The 23,025-nt window shown below is 27.7% G+C and overlaps 1 protein-coding gene and 1 long non-coding RNA gene across 2 annotated transcripts; one reads left to right on the forward strand and one right to left on the reverse strand.

The window, feature by feature from the left end:
* Positions 1 to 1,698: 1,698 nt before the first annotated feature.
* Positions 1,699 to 5,013, forward strand: LOC147813956 (uncharacterized). The gene is made up of 2 exons (XR_015432651.1): positions 1,699 to 2,208; positions 3,067 to 5,013. It is a non-coding gene; the product is annotated as an uncharacterized LOC147813956 (long non-coding RNA).
* A 9,018-nt stretch (positions 5,014 to 14,031) lies between these two features.
* Positions 14,032 to 20,688, reverse strand: LOC107441054 (ADP-ribosylation factor-like protein 4C). The gene has a single exon (XM_016054196.4). The coding sequence runs from the start codon at positions 20,056 to 20,058 to the stop codon at positions 19,453 to 19,455; it is 606 nt and encodes a 201-aa protein (XP_015909682.1). The 5' UTR covers positions 20,059 to 20,688; the 3' UTR covers positions 14,032 to 19,452.
* Between the last annotated feature and the right edge of the window lie 2,337 nt (positions 20,689 to 23,025).

Consider the following 23,025-nt stretch of genomic DNA (forward strand, 5'->3'; position numbering starts at 1 on the left):
CTTATAGATTTTGAAATCCAATTGTGATTACAATTAAAATAAATAAATAAAAAAAACTCGTCATTCACGGTTACTTGGTTACCATTCGAACCATTTCATTTAAGTCATTAAAATGTTTCTAATTTAATAGCCAATGTATTAAAAGTAAATGAAATGAGGACAATAGATTTTATTTTATTTACACGCTAATACTTCCTGCCGCATTGATAAAAAAAAGAAGAAGAAAAAAGTGTGAAGATTCATGCCCACTTAAAGCTCTTTCAAATATCGTTTGAACTTGAAAAATACAAAAGCAAAAGAAAGAAAGAAAACAAAAAAATAGAAGGAAAACAAAAACAACAAACAATTAAGAGCATTGACATCAACCTCGGTATTTTCTGTCTCCAGAAAACACCAAGTTTTATGACCTTAATGTTTAATCCCTCATTCTGGGCACGTTTTGTGGACTTAGAATTATTCCACTATTTTTTTTCTCTTCTCTGATTCAATTAGAAATTTTTATCTACTGATGTTGAGGAAGTCTGAACCTTGAAGGCATTTCGCCCAAAAAATGAAATGACCCTTCAGTCTAACTTCCAAAACTGATTCCATAAAAAGGGGGTGAGGGAATGTTTATTTCATTAACTCCATGAAGAAAAAAAAAATTTTTTTTATGTATTTTTTATCTACGGAATTTAGATCACGGTCCTCTTTCTTTATAACTTGCAAACAGCCTTTTGTCATGGCGTCGTATTACCACTGCACGTAAAGAGACAATTCCCCCCGTTTTGTTCCACTTGTGACATCAGCAAATATCGTGACAAATATCGCAAATATCGTGATATGAATATTTTACTTAAAAAGCATTTTACAAACAAGTATCTGTCATAGGCTAATCAAATAATCTGGCTCTTTGCAAACAGCTAGCCGTATTTTTTTTAATGGGCCAGGTTGAATGGAAAAGTCTTCAGTATTTTTTTAATCAGTTGGCACATTTTAGACTTATTGCAGCAAGATCACATATTTTTAGGCTAATTACAAAACGTATAATCGATTGCTCAATCAGCCTGATTTATTTCAGGCAGTTTGCTAAACTCTCAGAGTAGAGAAAGACTTATCGTAAGTAAGGGTTATTCCAATAAGAATAAGCAGATTCAGTCTGATTAATTTCCAAAACATTTCTTAATTATCGTAAAGGCGTATGGGCTGATTGCGATGAACCTAAAAATGTCAGGCAGATTAAAAAATACCAAATACTTTTCTAATAAGCCTGGTCATGAATCTGGTCATTTGAATCTTCGTTAAAATTATTAGGCTTAAGGGATCTAAGAACTAAATTTAAGGCATACATTTTTCTTGCATAAATATTCTATTTCTTAAAAAAGAAAAACATTCTAAAAATTCTATATTTAGCAAGTATCCTATGTGTAAATTGATTTGAATTTAATCCCCCACCCCGAAAAAAAATGAATATTTAATAAAGCAACAAGAAGGTATTAAAAAAAATGCTAAACGTTCAGCAATAAAAAATAATATATTGCATTATTGACAGCATTTTTTTTCTTTATTAAAAAAATCCTTAAATATAGAGTTATAAAAAAACAATATAAATAATGAATCATAAAATCAGTTCAAATCCAATGACCAATTCATACTTTTAAATAGATTGAATGTATTTTGTCAACAGCTCGCTGAGAAAATAATTATTATATAAAATAAAGAATACTCAAAAATTTGCAAGATAACAATTTTCCTAGAAATTTCAAAAATATTGTCAAAAATATTTTCGTTTTAACCAACAATTTATTATCTCTTCACGAAATCTTATCTTCTTTTTAATCTCAAAGGATAGCACTTAAAAAATTTTGACGAAGAAAATGGCAGACGCAACCCTTAATTATATTAAATGATTTTCAGCGGCTAACTCAACATTCTAATCGAAAAAGTAATTAGCCTGAGCTTTCTCTGATTTTCCCTCAAAAAAAAAAAAAAAAAAAAAAAAAAAAAGCAAACGAGGCGTTGTTACCAGAAAATTTATTTATTTATCGTTTGCGTTTCACAGTTGTTTATCGCTTGCAATTTTCAGTGGATGGTAAGAGGGAATTCGAAAAAAGAAGGATGCAAATTAAATAACGCATGAAAATAGATGAGAAAGTCAAAAAATAAAATTAATTACAAAGAAGTAAATGAAGTTTCAGAAAATAAGGAAGAAAGTAATGAAAGAGATTGGTAAGTAAAAGTAAGTTAATGATTCTCGTTAGATTAAATTTTCAATTTAATGAAGTCAGGTAAATAATTTTAAACTTCTATTTCATTCTTTGATTATAATTGGCACTTACACTTCAAGAAAAAGAAGATCATGGATACCCACACATATGACCTATGACTTCAGCGCCTGCTGGTCGTTTATAAGCGAAATGGCGTGTTAAAGTTGAGCTAAGTTTCTCACATGAGTTAGAATGTTAATTAAAGTGAAGTTAATTAAATACAGTGCTGTATCGCACATCGAATTCATTAAAATATATAATTCTTTATCATTGACGTCTTTAACTTAACTTAGATTTATTATTTGTTTTTGTATTTTATTGTAGCAGTGATATATTTTTGTTTTGAGAACCTGGCAACTTTGATGCATAACTAGTTTATTTATGTTCAACATGGCTTCATGCCTGTCTTTGTGATAGGCAAGAAATATCTAGTGAAAGAATTGAAATCTTTGTGTAAGATTGTGTCATTTAAGAGAATTGAGACTTGACAGGCTTGGCTTGCTCGAAATAGAATGGAAAGAACAGTTGCTAACGTAAACAAATACTTTTCATGAAACGTAATATTATTGCTTGTTACTGTAAGTTTGAATTTTTGTTCAAACTTTGAGTAGACTGCAATAATAATCTAAAAGCCAATTTTAAATAAATTTTAAAACAAAAACAGTTCCAATTATTTTTTCCTTCAACATCAGTTTGGTAAATTCTTCTTAATTTTTAATTTCGCATCTGTTTTAAAACTAACATGGTAATACTACTTTTCTATTAACTACCTTTTTGGTTGTGGTTTTCGTTCTCCTTTACTAATTAAAATTTTTTTTAGTAAACTAAGCTACAAAAGAGTACATTAAGTTTGTAAAAAGTTGAAAGAAAAATATAAACAGAATAGGTAAGTAAAAGTTGATGATAACTGCTAGATTAAATTTTAAAAATCAAAGTAGATTTTCCTTTGGAAAGTAAATAATGCTTTAAAAATTAATGTACATAAACGTTTTTTTTTTCTCTGAATGTTTTTTCACTTTTAATTTTGCTAAATGCAATCACTGACATAGCCCTAGGATATAAAAGTGACTCCTATAATTTATTTCTATTTAAATATTCTCAAAAGATAAAAATAGATCAAAAGAAGAATAGAATGTTCAAAAATTAAAAGGAAAAAAAATGTTATATAAATAATAATTTAGATTAAAAGGCCTAAAAGGTACTATAAGATTAATTTATAGCTGTTAAATCTTCTACTTATTTTGTTATGCAAATAAAATTGAGTCTTATTAAAAACACAGCGCTTTCCAAAATAACACATCGAATACATTGTTATAAATTTATGTAAACTATTTCCATTAAAATTATTCTGTTAAAAAAAATAATAAATATATGTATATATATATATATCCTTCGACCTTATTTTGTAAAAATGAATATATTGACTTTAAAAGTATGAAATTACGAACTTAATCATACATTTTCCAAATTTATTTATTTATTTATTGTTTTTAAGTTATGAATTAAGATCAAGAAACTGCTATTAAAAAAAGAAAAGAGTAGATCTTGAGTTTGTATGAAAAAAAAATACTCTTTCCATGACAATTAAGGCGCAATAAAAAAAGAAAGTATCACAATAAATGCACTGATATTAATTTATATGAACTATATTTATTTTAAAATTATTCCGCCAAAAAATTATCTTTAGATATAACAAATATGGGAAAACGAACTTGCTTATGACTTTTTCAAATGTCCCTGCAAGAAAATAAAGAAAGGGAAATAAAAATAAAAAATAGGAATAACTTTAAAAAAGAATGGAAATATTTCACCTCTTTCAAACATTACCAATTTAGTTATTTATTAATTTTATTTTATTTATTTTTTGTTCATTTTTTCCCAAAGTTATGAACTCAAGATTAAGAAACTACTATTAAAAAAAGAAGAAGAAAAGAACTTGGATTGGTATACGAGTTTTTCTAAGAACTATTTTAAAGTATAAAGGTGAGAAAATAATGAAAAATAAAATTTTTTGAAATTTTCTAAATGAATCTTTTGATATTTCAAAATAACTGAACAAAAGCAATTATATGTTTATTTTTTTAGCCCGCTAACATGCTCTGTAACTTGAAATGAGAGCAATGACCCATACCTTTAGTAAAAAATATGTGAAACCTCTTTTGAATTTAAAGTACGAGGAACATTAAAGCTCATATCTAAAAAACAACATCATGTGACGCTTACTAAAGCCATTATAATCAAGCTATTTAATCTCAAGGTGACAAGGCCAAGTTCAATTTGATTGTTATGCTTAGTGTAAAATCCAGGATAGATAATTTTAGCGGCATGTAAGACTGCTTCAAGAAATTCTAACTTTTCTAAGCAAAGCGAATACTATCACAATTTTGTAATAATCAATCTAACATATAGCAAACAATATGCAATTTAATAACTCAACGCTAATGTAACGTATGTAATTTATAATATGTTATATTAATACGTAATATAATACATTAATATATAATTTAATAATTCAACGCTATTACGTGAATCCTTAAAATAGGAGACACAAAGGAAATCGAACTTTTTGTAAATTATATCTTTTGGAAGTTTTTTAAGTTATAAATCAAGAAACTGTAGGGGGAAAAAAATCCTTGGACTTGTAAATGAGTTTTGAAAATATGTGATTAAAAAGAGGAAAAAACAATAGTTCGATTTTTAAGATCTTCAGATAAATTTTAGAATTTCCAAAAGGAAAAGAAAAGAAAAAGTAAATATTAAGTAAGCATCTTAAAGCATCTAAAAACTCATTCTGTCACTTTAAATGAGAGCAATGACACGAAATTATTTTTATCACAAAATATATTAAACCTTTTTTGAATTTAAAATAACCGAGGACCATTAAAGCTCGTATCTAAAAAAACAACATCATCTACAGTGAAATCATGCTATTTAATCTTTCAAGGTGACGAGGTCAAGTCTAATTCGATTGTTATGCAAGGTATAAATGGCAGCATAGATAATATTAGCAGCGTACAAGACTAATTTAAGAAATTTCAGGACACTGCTTTTTATTTCGTTAATAAAACAAATACTATCTCTATTCTTTTGTAAGAGCAAATCTAACGTACAGCAAACAATATGTAATTTAATAACTTATAATGATTATCAACATCATTAGGTGAATCCTTAGAATTGGTGATGCAATGTAAATCTAACCTTTTTTTAATGAAATCTATATTCTGCTAAACTAAAGAGGTTTTTTTTTTCTTTCTGTTGGGGAGAGATTAAACAAATAAGAGATTCACAGAGAAACTGAAATAAGCGAAGCAATTAGTAAACACGTCCTCGTTTTTGAGTTGGCCTTAATGGTCAATTGAATTGATACCTGGCCAATCTGTTTTCCTTTTGTTTTCATAGAAGAGAAGGAAGATGGTTTATTTTTGCACCGGTGCCAGATTTTGGAGTTGGTTTGGTGAACTTATGTGGACAAATGGGGTAGGAATATGTTGCAGGCTCACTAATCAAAGCAGCTAAATAAATTTAAAGGGATAGCTGAAAACATAATAGGTGGCAATTTTGTGAATTAGGAAAAATCTTTCTAGCATATAGAAAAATATGGAAGCTGTTTAGAAAAAAAGCTTTTTCTTTTGAGGCTTATTATAAACAGCTGAGCAACTGAAGGATTTTGTTTATAGAAAAATAGTTTCCGTTGTTTAAAAGCTGCCTTAACACCTTAAGATAATATTAAAAAATTTCCTTATAAGTAGAAGAAAAGCTCAGAGTTTTATTTTAGTGAAACCTTTCACTACTACATAAAATTTAAAAATTGTGTCTTACCAAGCTACTTTTTTTAGTTGGCTGTAATCACAGAACTTCAACAAATCTTCGCCAATTGAATTTAAATTTGTGACGCGTATTTAAAATGATTAGAAAAGCCAAAATTGGTTCAAAATTAATCAAATCAGTTCTCTAGAAATAGATATTGAAAAATAAAATTTTTTTTCAAATTTTACTTCTCAAGAACTATTTGACCTAATTTAATAATTAACATTTTTAACATAAAATTAATTACTAACTAGAGAACAATAGCAAAGAAAAGAGCAGAATGGAGGAAGGTTCTAGGGAAGGCTCTGGCCCACAAAGGGCTGTCATGTCAATAGAAGAAGAGCATCAAATTAAATATTAAAAAAACGATAAATAATTATGCATGTTCTTATTTTTAGATGAAAGTGTTTCATAGCTTTGTAAAAGTTTTTGAATTTGGTAAATGGTTTTAAATATCCTCAAAGTAAAATAAGTATTAAGATGCCTATATTTTCAACTGACCCATATTTCTGACTAAACTATTGGCGCCATCCCCGATATAATTAGAAGTGAAAATTCGAAACCGTCCAGGAGAAGGAATACGTTTATTAAGAGTTAGGACATTTTCGTGTCTAATTCCATAAGTACTTTGTTTTACAATTAGCTTATTTAAAATTTACTCTTCCAACTAGTAACATTGTACGTGTAAATCTGTTCAGAAAATCAAAAGTTATTAACAGACATAATCTTGTTGCCTTACATTTTATACGTACAGGCGTTGAACAGCCGATCAATTCTGAGTATACGACTATCAACTTTGTAGCCATGTAATTTTGAAACCAACCCAAAAGACAAGGGAACTTCTGGATCAAGCATTGGGACAAACTATCTTTCATGGAGAACTTTTTGATGGAACTAACCAGCATTTGCGTCACATGGAGAGGAAAACCACGAAAGTCTCTTATGGTTAGCCAGCTGGATAGGAGATTCTAACCCATGATCCATCTGCCACTGAAGACATTTTACGTCAGCACTATGGTCGTTGCGAGTCGGGAGCAGAATTCTTACCAACCAGCCACCACTGGGATTCAAACATGGGCTACCTCATTAGGAGGCGAATGCTCCACCTCTGAGCCACCGCGACTCGTTGCCTTACATTTGGATATTTTCTAGAAATCCAAGGAATATGTTCAAAGTATAATTATCAAGCACCATCGCACAAGTACCTTAATTAATGAAGTGACGTCTTCATTGGCCTTCTTTTTTTTAAAAAAGGTATAGTACTCCGTCATAAAAAGTTCGTAAAAAAAATCAAGAAAAAAAACATGAAAATTTTTAATTTTGAACAAAAATCCAAGATGACTGGAGAAAGGGGCTTTTTAAGGTTATTTTTTATTGATTTATTATTCTTTTACCGCTGTTTGCAATCTATTTTCAATAAAACACCATAGACTGTAGCAACAAGAGATCTCGGTAAAAATTTATTCATTGCGCTCTGCTTAATGCTTCTTTTTTAACACGTGAGCAGAAAAATGTCTAAATTTTAGAAGCAAGCGTGACAACCCTTGTGAGCTAAAACAGTGTCCTAATCTCTCACTTATCAAGGCACCCTTGTTAGGCACCTTCTTCAAAAAACCCAGAAATAATAAAAAGAAGTTCGTTTACACGCTGTTGAAATGAAAAATATCTCCTTAAATGTGAAATCTTAGTAGATCCGGAATAATTGTAATGCAGTCCTTTTAGGGATCACATGATGTTTAGAATATGAATGAGGATTTCGTAATTATTGTTAGTTTTTTTTGTGTGGATAGAATGTTAATAAGAGCAGAAATGGTATAGAATATAAAATAAATATAGAAGCGATATAGAAAATGTATAAAAACAATTTAAGAGATATGAAAAAAGTTAAATAAATATGTGATATAGTGAAATGAATGGTATACAATGAATATAGAATCAGTATAGAAAAATAAATATATAGAAATAAATATATAGAATAAATATAGAAGTGATATAAAGAAATAAAATGAAGTAGACTAAATAAAGATGTGATACAGAAAAATAAATAATGTAGTTTAAATACAAAAGTGATGTAAATAAATAAATGAAATAAGCAAACGATAGAAGTAATGTAAAGAAATAAGTGATGTAGAACAAATAAAGAAGTGATATAAAGATGTGATATAGAGAAATGAAATGATATAGAATAAATACAAAATTGATATAGATAAATAAATGAAATAAACAAAAGATAGAAGTAATGTAAAGAAATAAGTGATGTAGAATAAATAAAGAAGTGATACAAAGAAATGTGAGTGATATCGAATAAATACAAAATTGATGTAGATAAATAAATGAAATAAACAAAAGATAGAAGTAATGTAAAGAAATAAGTGATGTAGAATAAATAAAGAAGTGATATAAAGAAGTGATACAAAGAAATGTGAATGATATAGAATAAATACAAAAGTGATGTAGAGAAATGAACTAAATAAAGAAGTAATATAGTGAAATGAATGAAATAAGAATAACATAAATACATAGAAGTGATATCAAGAAATAAATAATACAGGCTAAATTTAGATCTGATTATGAGAAATAAATGAAATAGATTGAATGAAAAAGTATGACAAAGAAATGAATGATAAAGAATAATTATAGAAGTGATATAGAAAAAGACTTGAAATAGAGAAAGAAATGAAATTAGAGGGAATAAAGAAGCATTATAGAGAAATGAATAATATAAAATAATTATAGATGTATGTAGGAAAATAAATAGAATAAAATAATGTAGAAATGATAAAGAGAATTAAGTAAAATAGACTAAAAAAAGAAGAAGTGATAAAGAGAAGTTAATGAATGTCGAAGTAATGGGTCATAGAAAATTGAAATACGAAAAATAATTCCGAAGTAATTATAAATTTTGTAATAAAAAAAATAAATTGGTCATGTTAACTAACAATTATGAACACTTAGTTCAACAAGTATGATTAAAATATTACTAAATCAGGTGTTATGATTTTTAAAAATTAGAGTTTTTCATTAATCATGTTTTTATTTGCTTTAGTATTACCCAGACTGAATTACAGGATGTGTGTTAGTGAGGAGTCACTTAGTAGCTGAATGGTGCATATGAAGTGCAATTACTAGAAACAAAAAAAATTACAATTGTACATATTTTATGATCAGTAAAACCTGTCAAGTTGACCACTTTTTATCAAGAACGAAAATTGTCCAATGTCATGAGAAACAAAATTTTTGAAACCTTACCACCAATCATCTTCTATGCTGATCGTATAAATAAATTAAATTGGTCTAGAATAGTAATAAATAGCTCTCTAAGTTGTCCAGAAGAAATGTTTTTTTCCAGAAAATTTTCAATGTTATAATGTTTTGTATTATATGTTATAATGTTTTGTTATTATATGTTATAATGTTTTGTTTTGTATTATAATTTAACTGACTTTGAGAAAAAAATAACCTAAACCCCTCAGTGAGTTGACCATATAGGGGTAAATAGCTTTGTAAGTATAGAAGAGGTTTGTAAGTACATATAATAAAATTAATTTTAATTCCTAGAAGTGTTTACTTGCTATAACGCGACAAATACGCCGAAACTCATAGAAGGATGCAAAACATAAGTCCGAGCAGGGGGGGAGGGGTGATAGCTGTTGATTGACACTAGTTGACACACATTGTTTTACTAGTTGATTGACATTGGCAAAATAATAACCAAATTTCAAATATTTATAGAAAATTTCGTTTTGTTCTTTCTTAAAAACTGAAGAATAATATCGTTGCCTATATTCTTTAATGAGATTGTTAAGATGAGTTCTAATAAAGTCAAATATAACTCTTCCTGTTTTAAAATTATTTATTTTGTCTATCAATAAATAAAATATTATTATGAAAGAGAATATTAATAGATAAAGAATTCATATTTTAAATTGGGACCCACTTTTAGTAAAATAGGACACAGAACTATAGAAATCCTGGGTCCTTGAAGACCCGTAGTTTTCATAGTATAGCGGAAACACTGACATAAATATTATATCGAGTTTTTTAATTGCATAGTACGCTTCTGAAAGCTGATATTTTACAAATTTATTTTTAATAATTGATTGGCATGCCTCATTAACAGAATAGAATACGTATATATTTGTTTGTTTTAACCAATCAGTTAAATATACGTTTGTTTTTTTCTAACATTAAATTTATTCAACAAAGTGTACATCGTACAGTGCGGAAAAAAAACTCACCACGAATAACTTTTCATCTAATCATCCAATCTTCGTATACTAGGACTCGATTTTAATGGTTCGAGGGCGTATGCCTAAATATGTCAATAAATTAGTGCAAATAACATTTTAAGTTACGAAATCAGCCGAAAAAACATACTTTCTCTGAATAACTTTTTCGACGGATTTGGATTTCTGACTCTCATAATATTGGGGGTAGCAGCTATAAGCTAGGAAATATGATCGCAATAGTTTGGTCAGAAAAGCGGTTCAAAGTTTGGATCTGTTAATGTAAATTTTACTTATTGCGAATTTCCCTTTATTTCGGAAATTTTTGAAGTGAATCAAAAATTGCTTACACACAATTCTGAAATACATCGAAATATTTTGAATCGTAATGTAAACCAATAATGTCTACATCATTTTTAAGAATGTAATTTTTAAGGTAAGATACAAAATTTGAACGAAATCAGTTCCTGAAAAATCGAATTTTAAATAAACAATTTCTTTAAAATTCCACTTCTCAGAAACCATCAGATAGATTTTCTTATTTAAAATTAGTACTTTGTCTTAAAAAATAAATTTTTTTTAAAAAATTATTTGTATACTTCTTAAATTAAACTTTTTTCGACTATTATTAAATAAAATAATAAAAAAAAAATAACACATGGCTATTAAAAATTTTTTGCAAGGAAGTAAACAAATTTTTTAGTTGTGCGCAAACTTTTTTTGAGTCACTTAAAAAATGCCATGGTGAAATATGAAAAAAGTAAAACTTACACTAAGGGGTCGAAACTTAGGGACTGTTTTCCTGACCTAACTATTAAGACCGTTTTTCTCAGTACCCCACTATATTTTGAGAGTCAGAAAATTTAATCCGTCGAAAAAAAGGGCATTTTTATTCAGAAAGTACGTTTTATTGTGATTTGTTTACTTAAAATATCGTCTGCACTCATTAATTAGCATACTTAAGGTCACCTCCTCAGACCTTTAAGAATGAATCCTACTACGTGAAGATCCGATAAAGTTTTACAGGGTGATTTATTCCCCCCCCCCTTTTTAAAAAAAAAAAAAATTATTTTTAGCATTGAACACCATTCTTCTAAATAATCTCATTTCATACGATGTATGAGTATTTGCTATATAAAACACTTAAGACCCGTTAAAAAAATATTATGCTTTTGATTGGAGATACATAAGATTGGCATAATATAATAGAAGAAAAGAATTTAAAAAAAAAAAAAAAAAAACTTATCTCTTCTATAAGTTGACCATTAATAAATGGTCAATTTACAGATGTTTCACAAAATAAGATAAATATTAAATGCATTTCCTTAAGACGTAAGTTATTTCGCAAAATATTTATAAAATTATAATGTACAAAAACACGAATAGTATATTTTAATCAAATAAAAATACGCATATTTTTTTTCTTTCTCAAGATATAAGTTTTTTCGGTGCATAGACATGTTAAGAATTTGCGATACAAAACAAACAGATAAAATCCCTGTTGCAATTTTGTTCCTTATCAAATAATCCCTTTTCTTTCAAAATCATGAGGGGAAAGTATCTTACCCTGAAGTTGCATTACTCACATTTCAGGCACGGGCAATTCGGATGGAATTTGCAAGATAAATTTTCGAGAGCTTTTTATGTTTGCGTTCGAAATACGATTTCTCAGACGATATTGGAAGATAAGAAAGGATTTTGTTTTGGGATCTTGTTGCGGTTCGAAAGAATACGAAGATCAAGCTTGCATAACTTCCGCTTCCAACAATAGGAGCAGAGAAAGCTCATGCACTTATCCTGAATAAGAAAATCGAAGTGGTGGGATTCGTTATTTTAAGAACAATAACGGCAAAATAAGAAAAAAACTGAAAAACACTACATATCATATCTTTAATTCCATGATTCAAATATGTGATGACAGCTTAACTCGAAATGTATTGCTACAATTTTTTATACAGGGTGTCCAGTAATCAACACCCCACTAATAAATATATTAAAATATTTTCAGAAAAGGTCCTTTTTTTAAGAATTTCTTCAGAAATCTTTTAAAGATTTTACTTTCTCTTTAAAATATCTGCATATATTTTGTAGTCGTTTCAGTCACTTTTGAAGACTTAACTTCTTATTTTTTAATACCTACAGACTTTTTGAAGACATCATTAATTAACAAACAGAAAGTGAAATTGGTCTTCAAATATTCTTCAGATTTAAACGCTAGAGGAAAAAAAAAAAAAAAAAAACAGAAGAGAAAAACTGTTTTCTACAGGCATCTATGTAAATTCTCTCTCATTTGACTGCCCAAGACAAAAATACAGACGTGTTTAACATGAGTGAAAATATCAACCTTTATATTCGATGGTAGTAAAACTGATATTAAAACCATTTGATGACAGTTAATTTTTTTTATCAAACCATTTGATGAAACTGTTGATAATTATGCCATTTCGGCGATTGTGAAAAATATACATATTTTTGGTGCATTTAATAAATAAAAAAATATGTTTTGTTAATATCTTTGAACCTATTTGTGTATATTTTCTCAAGAAAAAAATAATGAAAATTTGTATGTATGCTAATTCTGGAAGTATTTATCCCATTTTTAAATCCTAAATTTTTAGGAAAATTTTAAAATTTCATTCTGAAGATTTTCTGTAGAAGATGAAATCTGAAGGTAATTGACCCACTTTTTAAGCCAGATTTTGCAGAAAGTTTGCAAATTCATTCTAACGATTTTTAGATCTTCTGATTATTTTTCTTAATTTTAAATCTGAAGATTTCTAATAATATTATCGATAAATAGAAATCTTCAAATTAAATTAAGAATTAATCTGAATAATTATATTTTTTAAATCTTCACACATAAATTGATGGTGGATTTCTATTTAATTAAGCAGTATCCTTCGATATATGATGTAAAATGGAAAATTGTCACTGAAACATAATTTTTAAGATAGATAGCGAGCGATAAAGATTAGCTTGTAATTTTTTATGACAAAATTTTATCAATACAGTTCTGCAATCTGCAATTTTTGATAGGTAATTAAAGAGCATACATTTTTTTTTTATAGATTATTGATAAATATCGTTATTTTTGAGCAATTTAAAGTCTAGAATTTTTAGAATATCATCTAAATCGGTTTTCGTCAGTTTTAACTGTAATAAAATTAAATTTTAAAAAACCCCCAAAAAGATAAATGTATACTTTTAAATTACTTACTCACAACAACAAATTACACAACTTTAAATTAAAGCTATATGAAGAAAAAAATCATAGAAGTTTCAAAAATTATTAAGCGCTATTTCTCCTTATCCCCCCCCCCCCTAATGACAACATGGATATTGACTTTCGTCATTTGGGTATCAGACAGACAGGGGGACCATAGTAGGTGTGCTAACGTTGCTCCCACAGTAAGAGCAGATAGAGAAAGATAGAACCTCCATGCCTTATCCGGGATACGACCCAGGGATCTTTCGACTTGAAGCGAGCACCTTAACCACCATATAACCGATCGGTGTTCCACTTAATCTAATAAAGCGACCCCCTTTATTTAAACCATTTTTCAAAGGTATTGTGCTGACGAAAACCATCAACTATACCATAAAAAGTTTGTTAAATTCAGAAGAAAAAAAATTAACTCCAAGACCACGAAGGCGAGGCCTCTTAAGAAATTCATTTGCAATATCCATATCCAAAAGATTATTGAAATATTTAAAGATCAATATATGATATTATATAACAAGAAAAAAGACAATTTTTCTATCACATTTTATTCATAGAATTCATTTGGTAAAGTAAGACAACAGCATACAAGAAAATAAGTTATGTCATGCGATATTTATATCTACAAAATATTTTTCAATTTCTGTACAATTAGTTAACCTATATACATAAAATGCAACTTGGCTTCATCAATTTGATATCTAACTATAACTCATTTGGTAAATACATGCACAACTTTATTTTAGATAAACTTTAACATTTAATATTGCTTTAAACAATTTCAAATAAAAAAAACTTGAATTTTCAATTTTGAATATAATTTGGAGATGGATGATATTCTATGACAAATCCAAAATAAATAAAATGATATTGAGTAATAAATTCTTCTTTTTATTCATTCAATAAAAATTATTTTCAATACTTCATTTAAATAATCTTAAATATTATATTAATGAATTTTAACAATAAAAAGAAGTGTTTAACAATATCTAAAGTGTATATGTATATATACCATTATCAAAAATGAATTAAGTTTGAATGTTAGTAAATATTTATGACATCCACTAAGCCTAAGAATAAAGTTTATAATTCATAAATTTTTTTCAACTTTTTCACTAGTAACTGACATACATGAATAAAAATTATTTGAATGGCATATTTTAAATTTTTTAAAATTTTATTAACTTTTAAAAATTTTTCAATTTTGGTAAAAAAAAATTTTTATTATTAAAGAAATTCACATTATATGGAATTTGAATGATTAAAAAAATCTGCTTAAAAATAAATTAAAATCTATTTTTAAAAAATTTGAAATCAATTTGGGAGAAATCATCAAAACTTGGATTTTGAACACAAAATATTTAATCAACTAAAGATATTTTTTTTTTGTAGAAAAGCAAGCATTACAACTAAGTACATATACAATACATACAACAGCAGTAGCAGATTAGTTTATGAAATTTCAATAGAGTTATTGTACCTTAATAAAACCACTAAATGATTGTTTTCGCTGATATTTTTTTATTTATTTAAATCTAATACAATATGCCGATATGCATATTATATATATATTCATTAATAGTGCTATACAAAAATGTTAACTTTTTCCATTAGTTTGACATTAAACTGCAGATCTGCTCTGCATTAAAAACAAACAAATAAGAAAACTTTAAATTTTGTAAAACATCTGAAGAGCACAAAAAATATAGCGAAAAAATAGCAATAGAAAAATAGTAGAAAAACTAAAATATTCAACTCATTTTACAGGCAATAATTTGTTTAATTAGTATCAATACAATATGAAACAAATACATCATGTAATAATGCAAAATTAGAAAGAATACAAACTGATTAAAAAAAAATTCATTTCTTTAGGTCTGAAACAGGAGGAATTACTAATTAAATCAAGATTAATATGTTTAAGGCCCTTTTAAATTCCCTCACTAAATTTAGGATGTACCAGGCTAAAAAATACTTAGTTATAATAAGACCAAGATTAAAAAAAAATAAAAAAAAATTATGGAATAAATAGAAAAGATAAAATTTAGAATTATTAAAATTGATGCCTTCAAATATAATGCTTAAAAATGTGTCTGAAACTAAAAGATATTTTATTAAGTAGGCAATATTTGTAGGAAAATTTTAATAAGCATTAAAAAACTGTATTTAAATTTCAGAAAAAGCTTTAAGAAAGGTAAAAAGATGAAAACAATTTTTTTTCAATATTTAAACTACAGTTTGATCTTTCATGGAAAATTACTACATGAATTCAAAAACACTCCTTTTATATAAAAATTCATATTCACATCAGAATATGCGGATCAAAGCAGATAAACGATAGCAATAATTAGTAAAAAAGGCTAAACATTTAAAACTAAAGTATTTTATTAATTATTTTATTTTATTCTTTAGTATTAATTTATTAATAGCTATACTTATTACTTTTGTCAATAATTTATTTTTTAAGATTGATCAAACCAGAATGGAATTCAAAGTAAATTGTAATAGCATATTTTGTTCTCTAAAATTTTTTAAGGAGATTCTTTTTAAACATAAAAGTTTCAGAACTTATTATTATTCATTTGAATTCCTACTTTGCTATGCTCAGATCTCAACTATTTATTAGCTAACATATGAAAAAAGTTGTTACTGCACATGTATTGTTGCACTATGCTTAGGAAAAATAAGTATTTTTTATGAATGTTTGTCAAAATAAAAGTTGATTTAAAGATATTTTTCCGCAGAATTTAATTAAAGATTCAATATTTTATCAAGGTACAATTTAAACAAAAAAAATATTTGAAACAGAACTAACAAATAAAAAACATTTTAACAAATTAATCATCAGTCATTTTTAAAAAAAAATGTGTATTACTAATTAACAAATTCCAGAGGAATATATGTCACTGAAAAATTAAAAAAATTATGCAATTAGAAAAAAATTAACTTTTAATCAATTATTATTTCTTAAAAAGGAAGGACACTAGAGAAAAAAAAATGATAATAATAAATTGAAATGCATGAATAATATCTAGGGGAAAAAAGTCAGTGCTTGATGTTGATAAAAATCCAACTTGGTAAATAATCAGCAAATTTTTTTAGAAAGTAAATAAGCTTAAATGACAATTAAACAAAACCACAAAATAAAATGAACAAAACATGTCAATTTTCCCATTTCTTTTGTGTAATTCAATATAATTTCGTCGTTTGTGCGATTAATTGCTCATAATGTGCGACTAACAATACAAATATTCAAAATAATAACTCCAATTAGAGAAAATTAAAATAATAAATAAATAGATAAAAAACGTGTTATCTTTTTAAACAAGTTTACAAGAAACTATCGAAAACAAAAATTTACGATACACTGATAGAATCGTGACCGCATCCTGATGTTTTCTTATTGAATATCCAAATAAAACTTTTATTTTATCTAGCGAAAATTTAAAAAAAAATGTGTATTATCCAAAAACAAGTTTACAAAAACTACGAGTAACAAAGATTAACGATCCGCAGATAGTAACGCAACCGCATCCTGTAGCAGGAATTTTTTTTTTTTTTTTTTTTTTTAAAGAAAATTGTCTAAAAATAAAGTGTTATCAACAATAACTGAACAAAAAAAAACTTAGGAGTAACAAAGATTTACAATCCACAGATAGCAACGCGACCACGTCTAATTTATTTATTTTTCATTAAAAAAAAATATATAGTTTTACTTAGCTAAAAGTTTAAAAAAGCTGCGTGATAAGAAACAAGTTAACAAAAAATTATCGGTAACAAAGATTAACGATCCACAGAGGGTATTGATATCGCGTCCCAACTTTCGTATTGAACACTGACAAAATTTTTTTTTTAATTAGTGAAAACATTTTTAAAAACAAGGGAACAAATTTACAAAAGACTAACAATAACAAAGATTAACAATCCACAAATAGTAATGCGACCGCCTCTTTCGAATTAAAATATTGAACATTTAAATAAATAATAATTTTAATTAGCGAAAATCTTAAAAAATTGTGTGTTATCATAAACAAGTTTATAAAAAACTATCTGTAAGAAAGATTTACGATCTAAAGATAACACCGCGTCTAGTAGCTTATCCTATTGAACAGGAGATCGCACATTGACGACTTTGACCTTGACAGGTAAAAATGGATTCTAAAGAGTGTTGTTCGTTCCCCTCTGCTCAAGTAAGCTTTGCGTCACGTAAGCAAAAAAGAAAAAAGTAAGCAATAAATAATCAACTTTACGTGACGCACACTTTCATGATATACCATTCTTTCTGATTCCCACAAAAAGATATTAATTTTGTTAGGAAGAAGAAAAAAAAATTCAGATGTAAATAATAAAATTTCCTCAATTTCGTGAAATATAGCCATAAATTATTATTTTAAATGTGTTTTAGAAAGCTTTTGGTCACGGTCGTTTAACAAAGACAAACTAAAAGGTAGTTACCCTTCAGTTTACTGACAGTTATTTACAGTAAAACGTAAAATATTAACATGCATTTGCAATTTATGGTTAATTAATTGGCTGATATAAATAAGCAATATTGCAAAATTAACAAATGATTATTTGAGACATACTTCTCCAAGAAGAAGAATAAAGAAATTAATGATAGAAGATACTGATTTTTTCCAAATGGCTAAATTCAATTTGCATTATATATATTAAAAAAAAAAAGATTATGATTATAACAATTATTTTATAACTCTGTTTGGCATTTATCAATTTTTATAATGAATGTTAACAATTATACTTAACTTATCAAGTTAGTGTTAAGAAATCGAAGTTACCCTATATAAATTATGTTAATTAAATAAATTATATTAATTGAATAAATTACATTAAATTAATTGACTAATAAAGATGATCCTTTTAGATAAGCTATTTTAATAAATGCTACTAATGAATTCTAAGAATTTTACTAGCTAAATTTTTTCTTTTAAGTATCCAAGATTATACAACTGTTTATCATAGGCAAATTTCTGTAAAAAATTTTTAAGAAAATTTATACCTTTTAATTATTTTTAAAACACATTTATCATATTCTACACAAATTTGATTGCAATTTTAAAAAAAAAAAATCACTTTTTGATAATTGAAATAACTTAACATTGAATAAAATGAAAATGTTAGGGATTCAAATGAAACACTTACTTAAAATAGTTAAGAATTTATATGTAAACAACACAAACATTGTAAGTAGAAAATAATTTGTAACTTCAAGATAATACTACATTCATTCATTTAATGATATACAATAAAATATTTTTGACTTACAAGCATATTAGCGAAACAAAATATGAATAGAAATGGTACAAGTATAAAAATATCTCCAAAAATTAGTCATAATAAAATATTTAACATAAAATAAGCAAGCAATATATAATTAATTAAAGGAGTGAGCAAGAATATAAAATTTGTTTAAAATCACCTACAGAAGTTTATTTAGTAATGAAGAAAAGAATTAGAATTGAAAATAATTTGATTGCCAGAAATTAGATTTATAATAAATTATTAATAAATAAACAAACGCTAAATTTCCCAAATAAAGGAGAACTAAAAAATTTGATCAAATTCCCTGCAAATCTCACTGATCTAGATTCTGATATATTTTCCTTTTACAAATTAGCATATTACTGGTTGTAGCCCTTGTTAAAAATATGATAAACAGATAAAATCGGTATTTCCGAAGCAGAAGTATTGCTATTAATAATAATAAAAATAAACAATACAATAAGAGCAGTTAGCAAATAAGTAATATTTTGAATCAGAAATTGCAATTATCAATATTTTTCCAAACACTTATATGACAAGAACTAAACAATAGAATTTTTAAATTATAACAACGCAATAAAATATTCACATATTTACCTTTCGTTTTGATGACACATTGTACAGTAAATAAATAATTTTTTAATTGTAAAATGAAACCTAAAATGAACGAAACCTATCTTCCTTTCTTTTTCGCTAACTTAGCTAGTCTTTTTCGTTTTAATATCATTTCATACAGGGCTTCTAACCCTTCGTCAAGACCATCTCCTATGATAGCGCAGGCAGGTTGCACATGCCACAGAACGTTCGGGCCTAGCTCATGTAAACCAAGTGCTTTTTCAACCTCTTTTGGGTCCATTGCATTCGGCAAGTCCTGTTTATTTGCTAAGACTAGAATAGGTACTCCAGAATTTTCTGGACATCGAACAGTTTTTAGCAGTTCCATTCGCGCCTCGTCCATCCTCTCTTTGTCAACACTGTCCAAAACGAAGACGATTCCATCGGTACACCTAGTATATGACCTCCAGAGAGGCCTGAGTTTGTCTTGGCCGCCAACATCCCAGACAAGAAAGCTCGTTCCTTTGGCTTTACCAGTGGTGCCTTTAATTTTCTCACAGTTGAAACCAATGGTGGGCACAGTATTCATGTACTGGTCAAATTTCAATCGGTACAGGGCTGTTGTTTTACCGGCAGAGTCCAGGCCGATCATGACAACGTGGAGAGGTTGGTTTGGAGGCAAACTATCAAGGATGGAACCACCTTTAACCATCCCAGCACCCATAGCACAGTTGCCTATTTTAAAAATAACATTAGCACAGTTGCCTATTTCAGTCACAACATTAGCAAAAACGTCATATTTCCGAAAAAATTTCTAAAGCACTAGTTTCTTTGCATGTAACCAATTCATTTTCAGTTACGTAGTGAAAAATGATCGATAAATTAAAAAAAGTACCGACACTTTATACAGATTTTTATCCTAATCTTTCATCTCGCGTAGAATTAGATAAAGATAAAAATTATCTTTCCCAAAGTATAATCCAAAAAAGGTAGAAGAGTCAAAGCAACAGAAACAACACACGGTCACTTGGCGTAGTTTTTTCGGTAGTATTACCACCTACCGCCGTAGACCAGTTTGATATTAGTGCCTCTGGCTGAATTTCATGGTAGGTAAAAAACCGCACCGGCACACCTCGTATTTACGCCACGGATTGCAATCCTACTGCAACACAGGTGTGATGGAAATAATTCAAGAAGATATCCTAGTGGTCATTTTATCTGGAAACTCACATGCAGCATTTCTGAGAGTCATTGATGGTTTCCATGAGTAACTCATTCAAGCATTCAATGACCGCTCCGTTCACAATGCTTCGGTGTTTTCATTTGATGTGAGTGAAGGAGCGGGGAACTCGGCGTGTAGATCGAGGTTGCCGTGTTTACATTGGTTGGCGCGAAAATATCTTGGCGTAGATTTTGTGATAGTCGTTGGCGGATTCTTGATCTTGCAGTGTTCTATTTCCCAAATGGAGTTGAACACCGACGTTGATAAAAAATTCTTTAAAAATAATTAATGATAAGTTAATCGTTTCAGTTGTAAAACGAACAGATTTAACAAAAAAATCTCCACTGTTTGAAACGATAATTGATCGTTATTTTGTGTTTATTATTATTTTATCATAATCGTTTGAACGAATAAACGTTCTCGTTATTAATCTCCGTTATTCATCACCCGAATTGAGGTGTGTTAAAAATTCGATAATTTTAAAACATGCATCATCGCTAAAATATTATTAAAATTATTTTTAAAAAAATATATAGCATTTTTATTAAATACATTTATAGCACAATGAATGAAAATATAATTATTCCTGTCCATTATTCCCGTAACATCTTATTTTTTAAAAAAACTTTCCGGTGATAGTGTTTTTATAAATTACTCGTATTTAGAAATTTGTAAAGTAACACGATAGCTTCAAAAATAAAATCTAAACAGTCATTATCATCACATGATAATAATCAATAAATATAGTTATTAATTATTTTACGTTAATTAATAAAAACGAAAAGATAAGATTTCAAGATTAGTGTCGCAATACGACATAAGTTATGTAGGTGTTATAATATAATTATGTAGGTAAAATATACAGTAAAACGTAATGATATCAACATTTTATACTTAAAAAAAGACAAATTACAATGTCTAATTCGTATTTAAGAACATTTTATTACAATTATAAACTTATATTCACTATAAATAAACAGAGCATATTTATTATTCAGTAAATTGTTTTCAATTCTGTATTGTTTGCTGTATTACCTCCGAAGTTAGAGTTTCAGAAAATTACTTCAACACATTGTTTTGCACTCTAAAAGCTTTTAAGAAAATGCAGAAAGGCAAAATTAAATTTTTGTAAAAGTTCGTGATAGATTAAAGGGAGATTTTTTAAGAAGAGTTCAAAATAGAAAGAAAACAAAAATCATAAATAGGTTGTCATACGTAAACTACATATAGTACATTAGTTACGAAATCAATTTGTTTTTTCACAGAATGTGAGCTTCCAACATATACTTTCTTCTTTAGTAATTTAGCAGTGGGAAAAGAGTCTGAAAACATTTCAGCACCTTTTTTTTTTCTTATTACATATAATATTGTCAAAATTTGCTGATAAAATATTATAAACGGTTATAAAATGTGCCAATGTTCATAACTATGTACGATAAAGCCTGTCAGGTAGACCAAACTTCTAAGTTGACCTCCGTGATCAAGAACTAAATTTATTTCAAATAATTGAAAAAGTGTAAAAGTTTTGTAACCTGATCACCTGTTTATCTTATATGTTAACCGGATAAATAAATTAAATTTCAGTGAACGTGTTAATAAAAGGTATACTAAATTATTCTTAAGCTGACCCCCTACCGAAAAAAAAACTTTTAATGAATATTTTTCACGCTCTTCACTGATAGAGTCTTCGTTTTATCTAGGATAAATTGAATAAATAATCATCTTTCTGAGTTACCCCTGCAACTTTATTCACATGACTATTTCGTAATTTCGCACTTATAGTTTACGTATACAATAATTATAATCGTCATTGAGTTGAACAGCCGACCCAATTTTGGGTTTTCGACTACCAATGTTCAACTCAGCAGCCTTGTAATTTTGAACCCAATTCAGAAGACAAGGGAACTCTTCGATCAAGCATTGGAGTAAATTTGCTTCCGTGGAGGACTTTTTGATAGAACTAACCCGCATTTGCTTTATATGGAGAGAAAAACCGCGAAAACCTTCCATGGTTAGTTCGACGGTATGGGGACTCTAACCCATGATCAGTCTACCACTGAGGATATTTTACGTCAGCATTGTCGGCAGTGCGAGCCGGGTGTGGAATTCGTATCGACCAGCCATTGCTGGGATTCGAACCCCGTTTTGGAAAGCGAACACTCTAGTTTACGTATAGTATTTATAATGTGATTACATATAGTATTTGAATGTCCTCTAGCTAGTTTTATGCAATGTCAAATAGAGTTTAGTTTTGCTCAGACAATCGAAAAATTCAAGTCATTCAAAATCTCATTTTCGAATTAATTTTTAAATTTTTTTTGTTTAATTTTTTTTATATTTTTAAATATCGTATATATCCGTGTATAAGTTGACTTTTCAAACCCCCGCAAAAGTTGACGAAAAACGGAGGGAAGACTTGTATACACCGGTAATAAAGTCGGACATTCGTCGATCGTGAAATAGCTATGC

The sequence above is a fragment of the Parasteatoda tepidariorum genome, chromosome 3 (genome assembly GCF_982258835.1).
Source record: "Parasteatoda tepidariorum strain Cologne lab strain chromosome 3, Ptep-v5.0, whole genome shotgun sequence".
NCBI classification, from domain to species: domain Eukaryota; kingdom Metazoa; phylum Arthropoda; class Arachnida; order Araneae; family Theridiidae; genus Parasteatoda; species Parasteatoda tepidariorum.

Coding starts and splice junctions, on each gene's coding strand:
- LOC107441054 (XM_016054196.4), bottom strand. CDS start 20,058: ATGGGTGCTGGGATGGTTAAAGGTGGTTCCATCCTTGATAGTTTGCCT.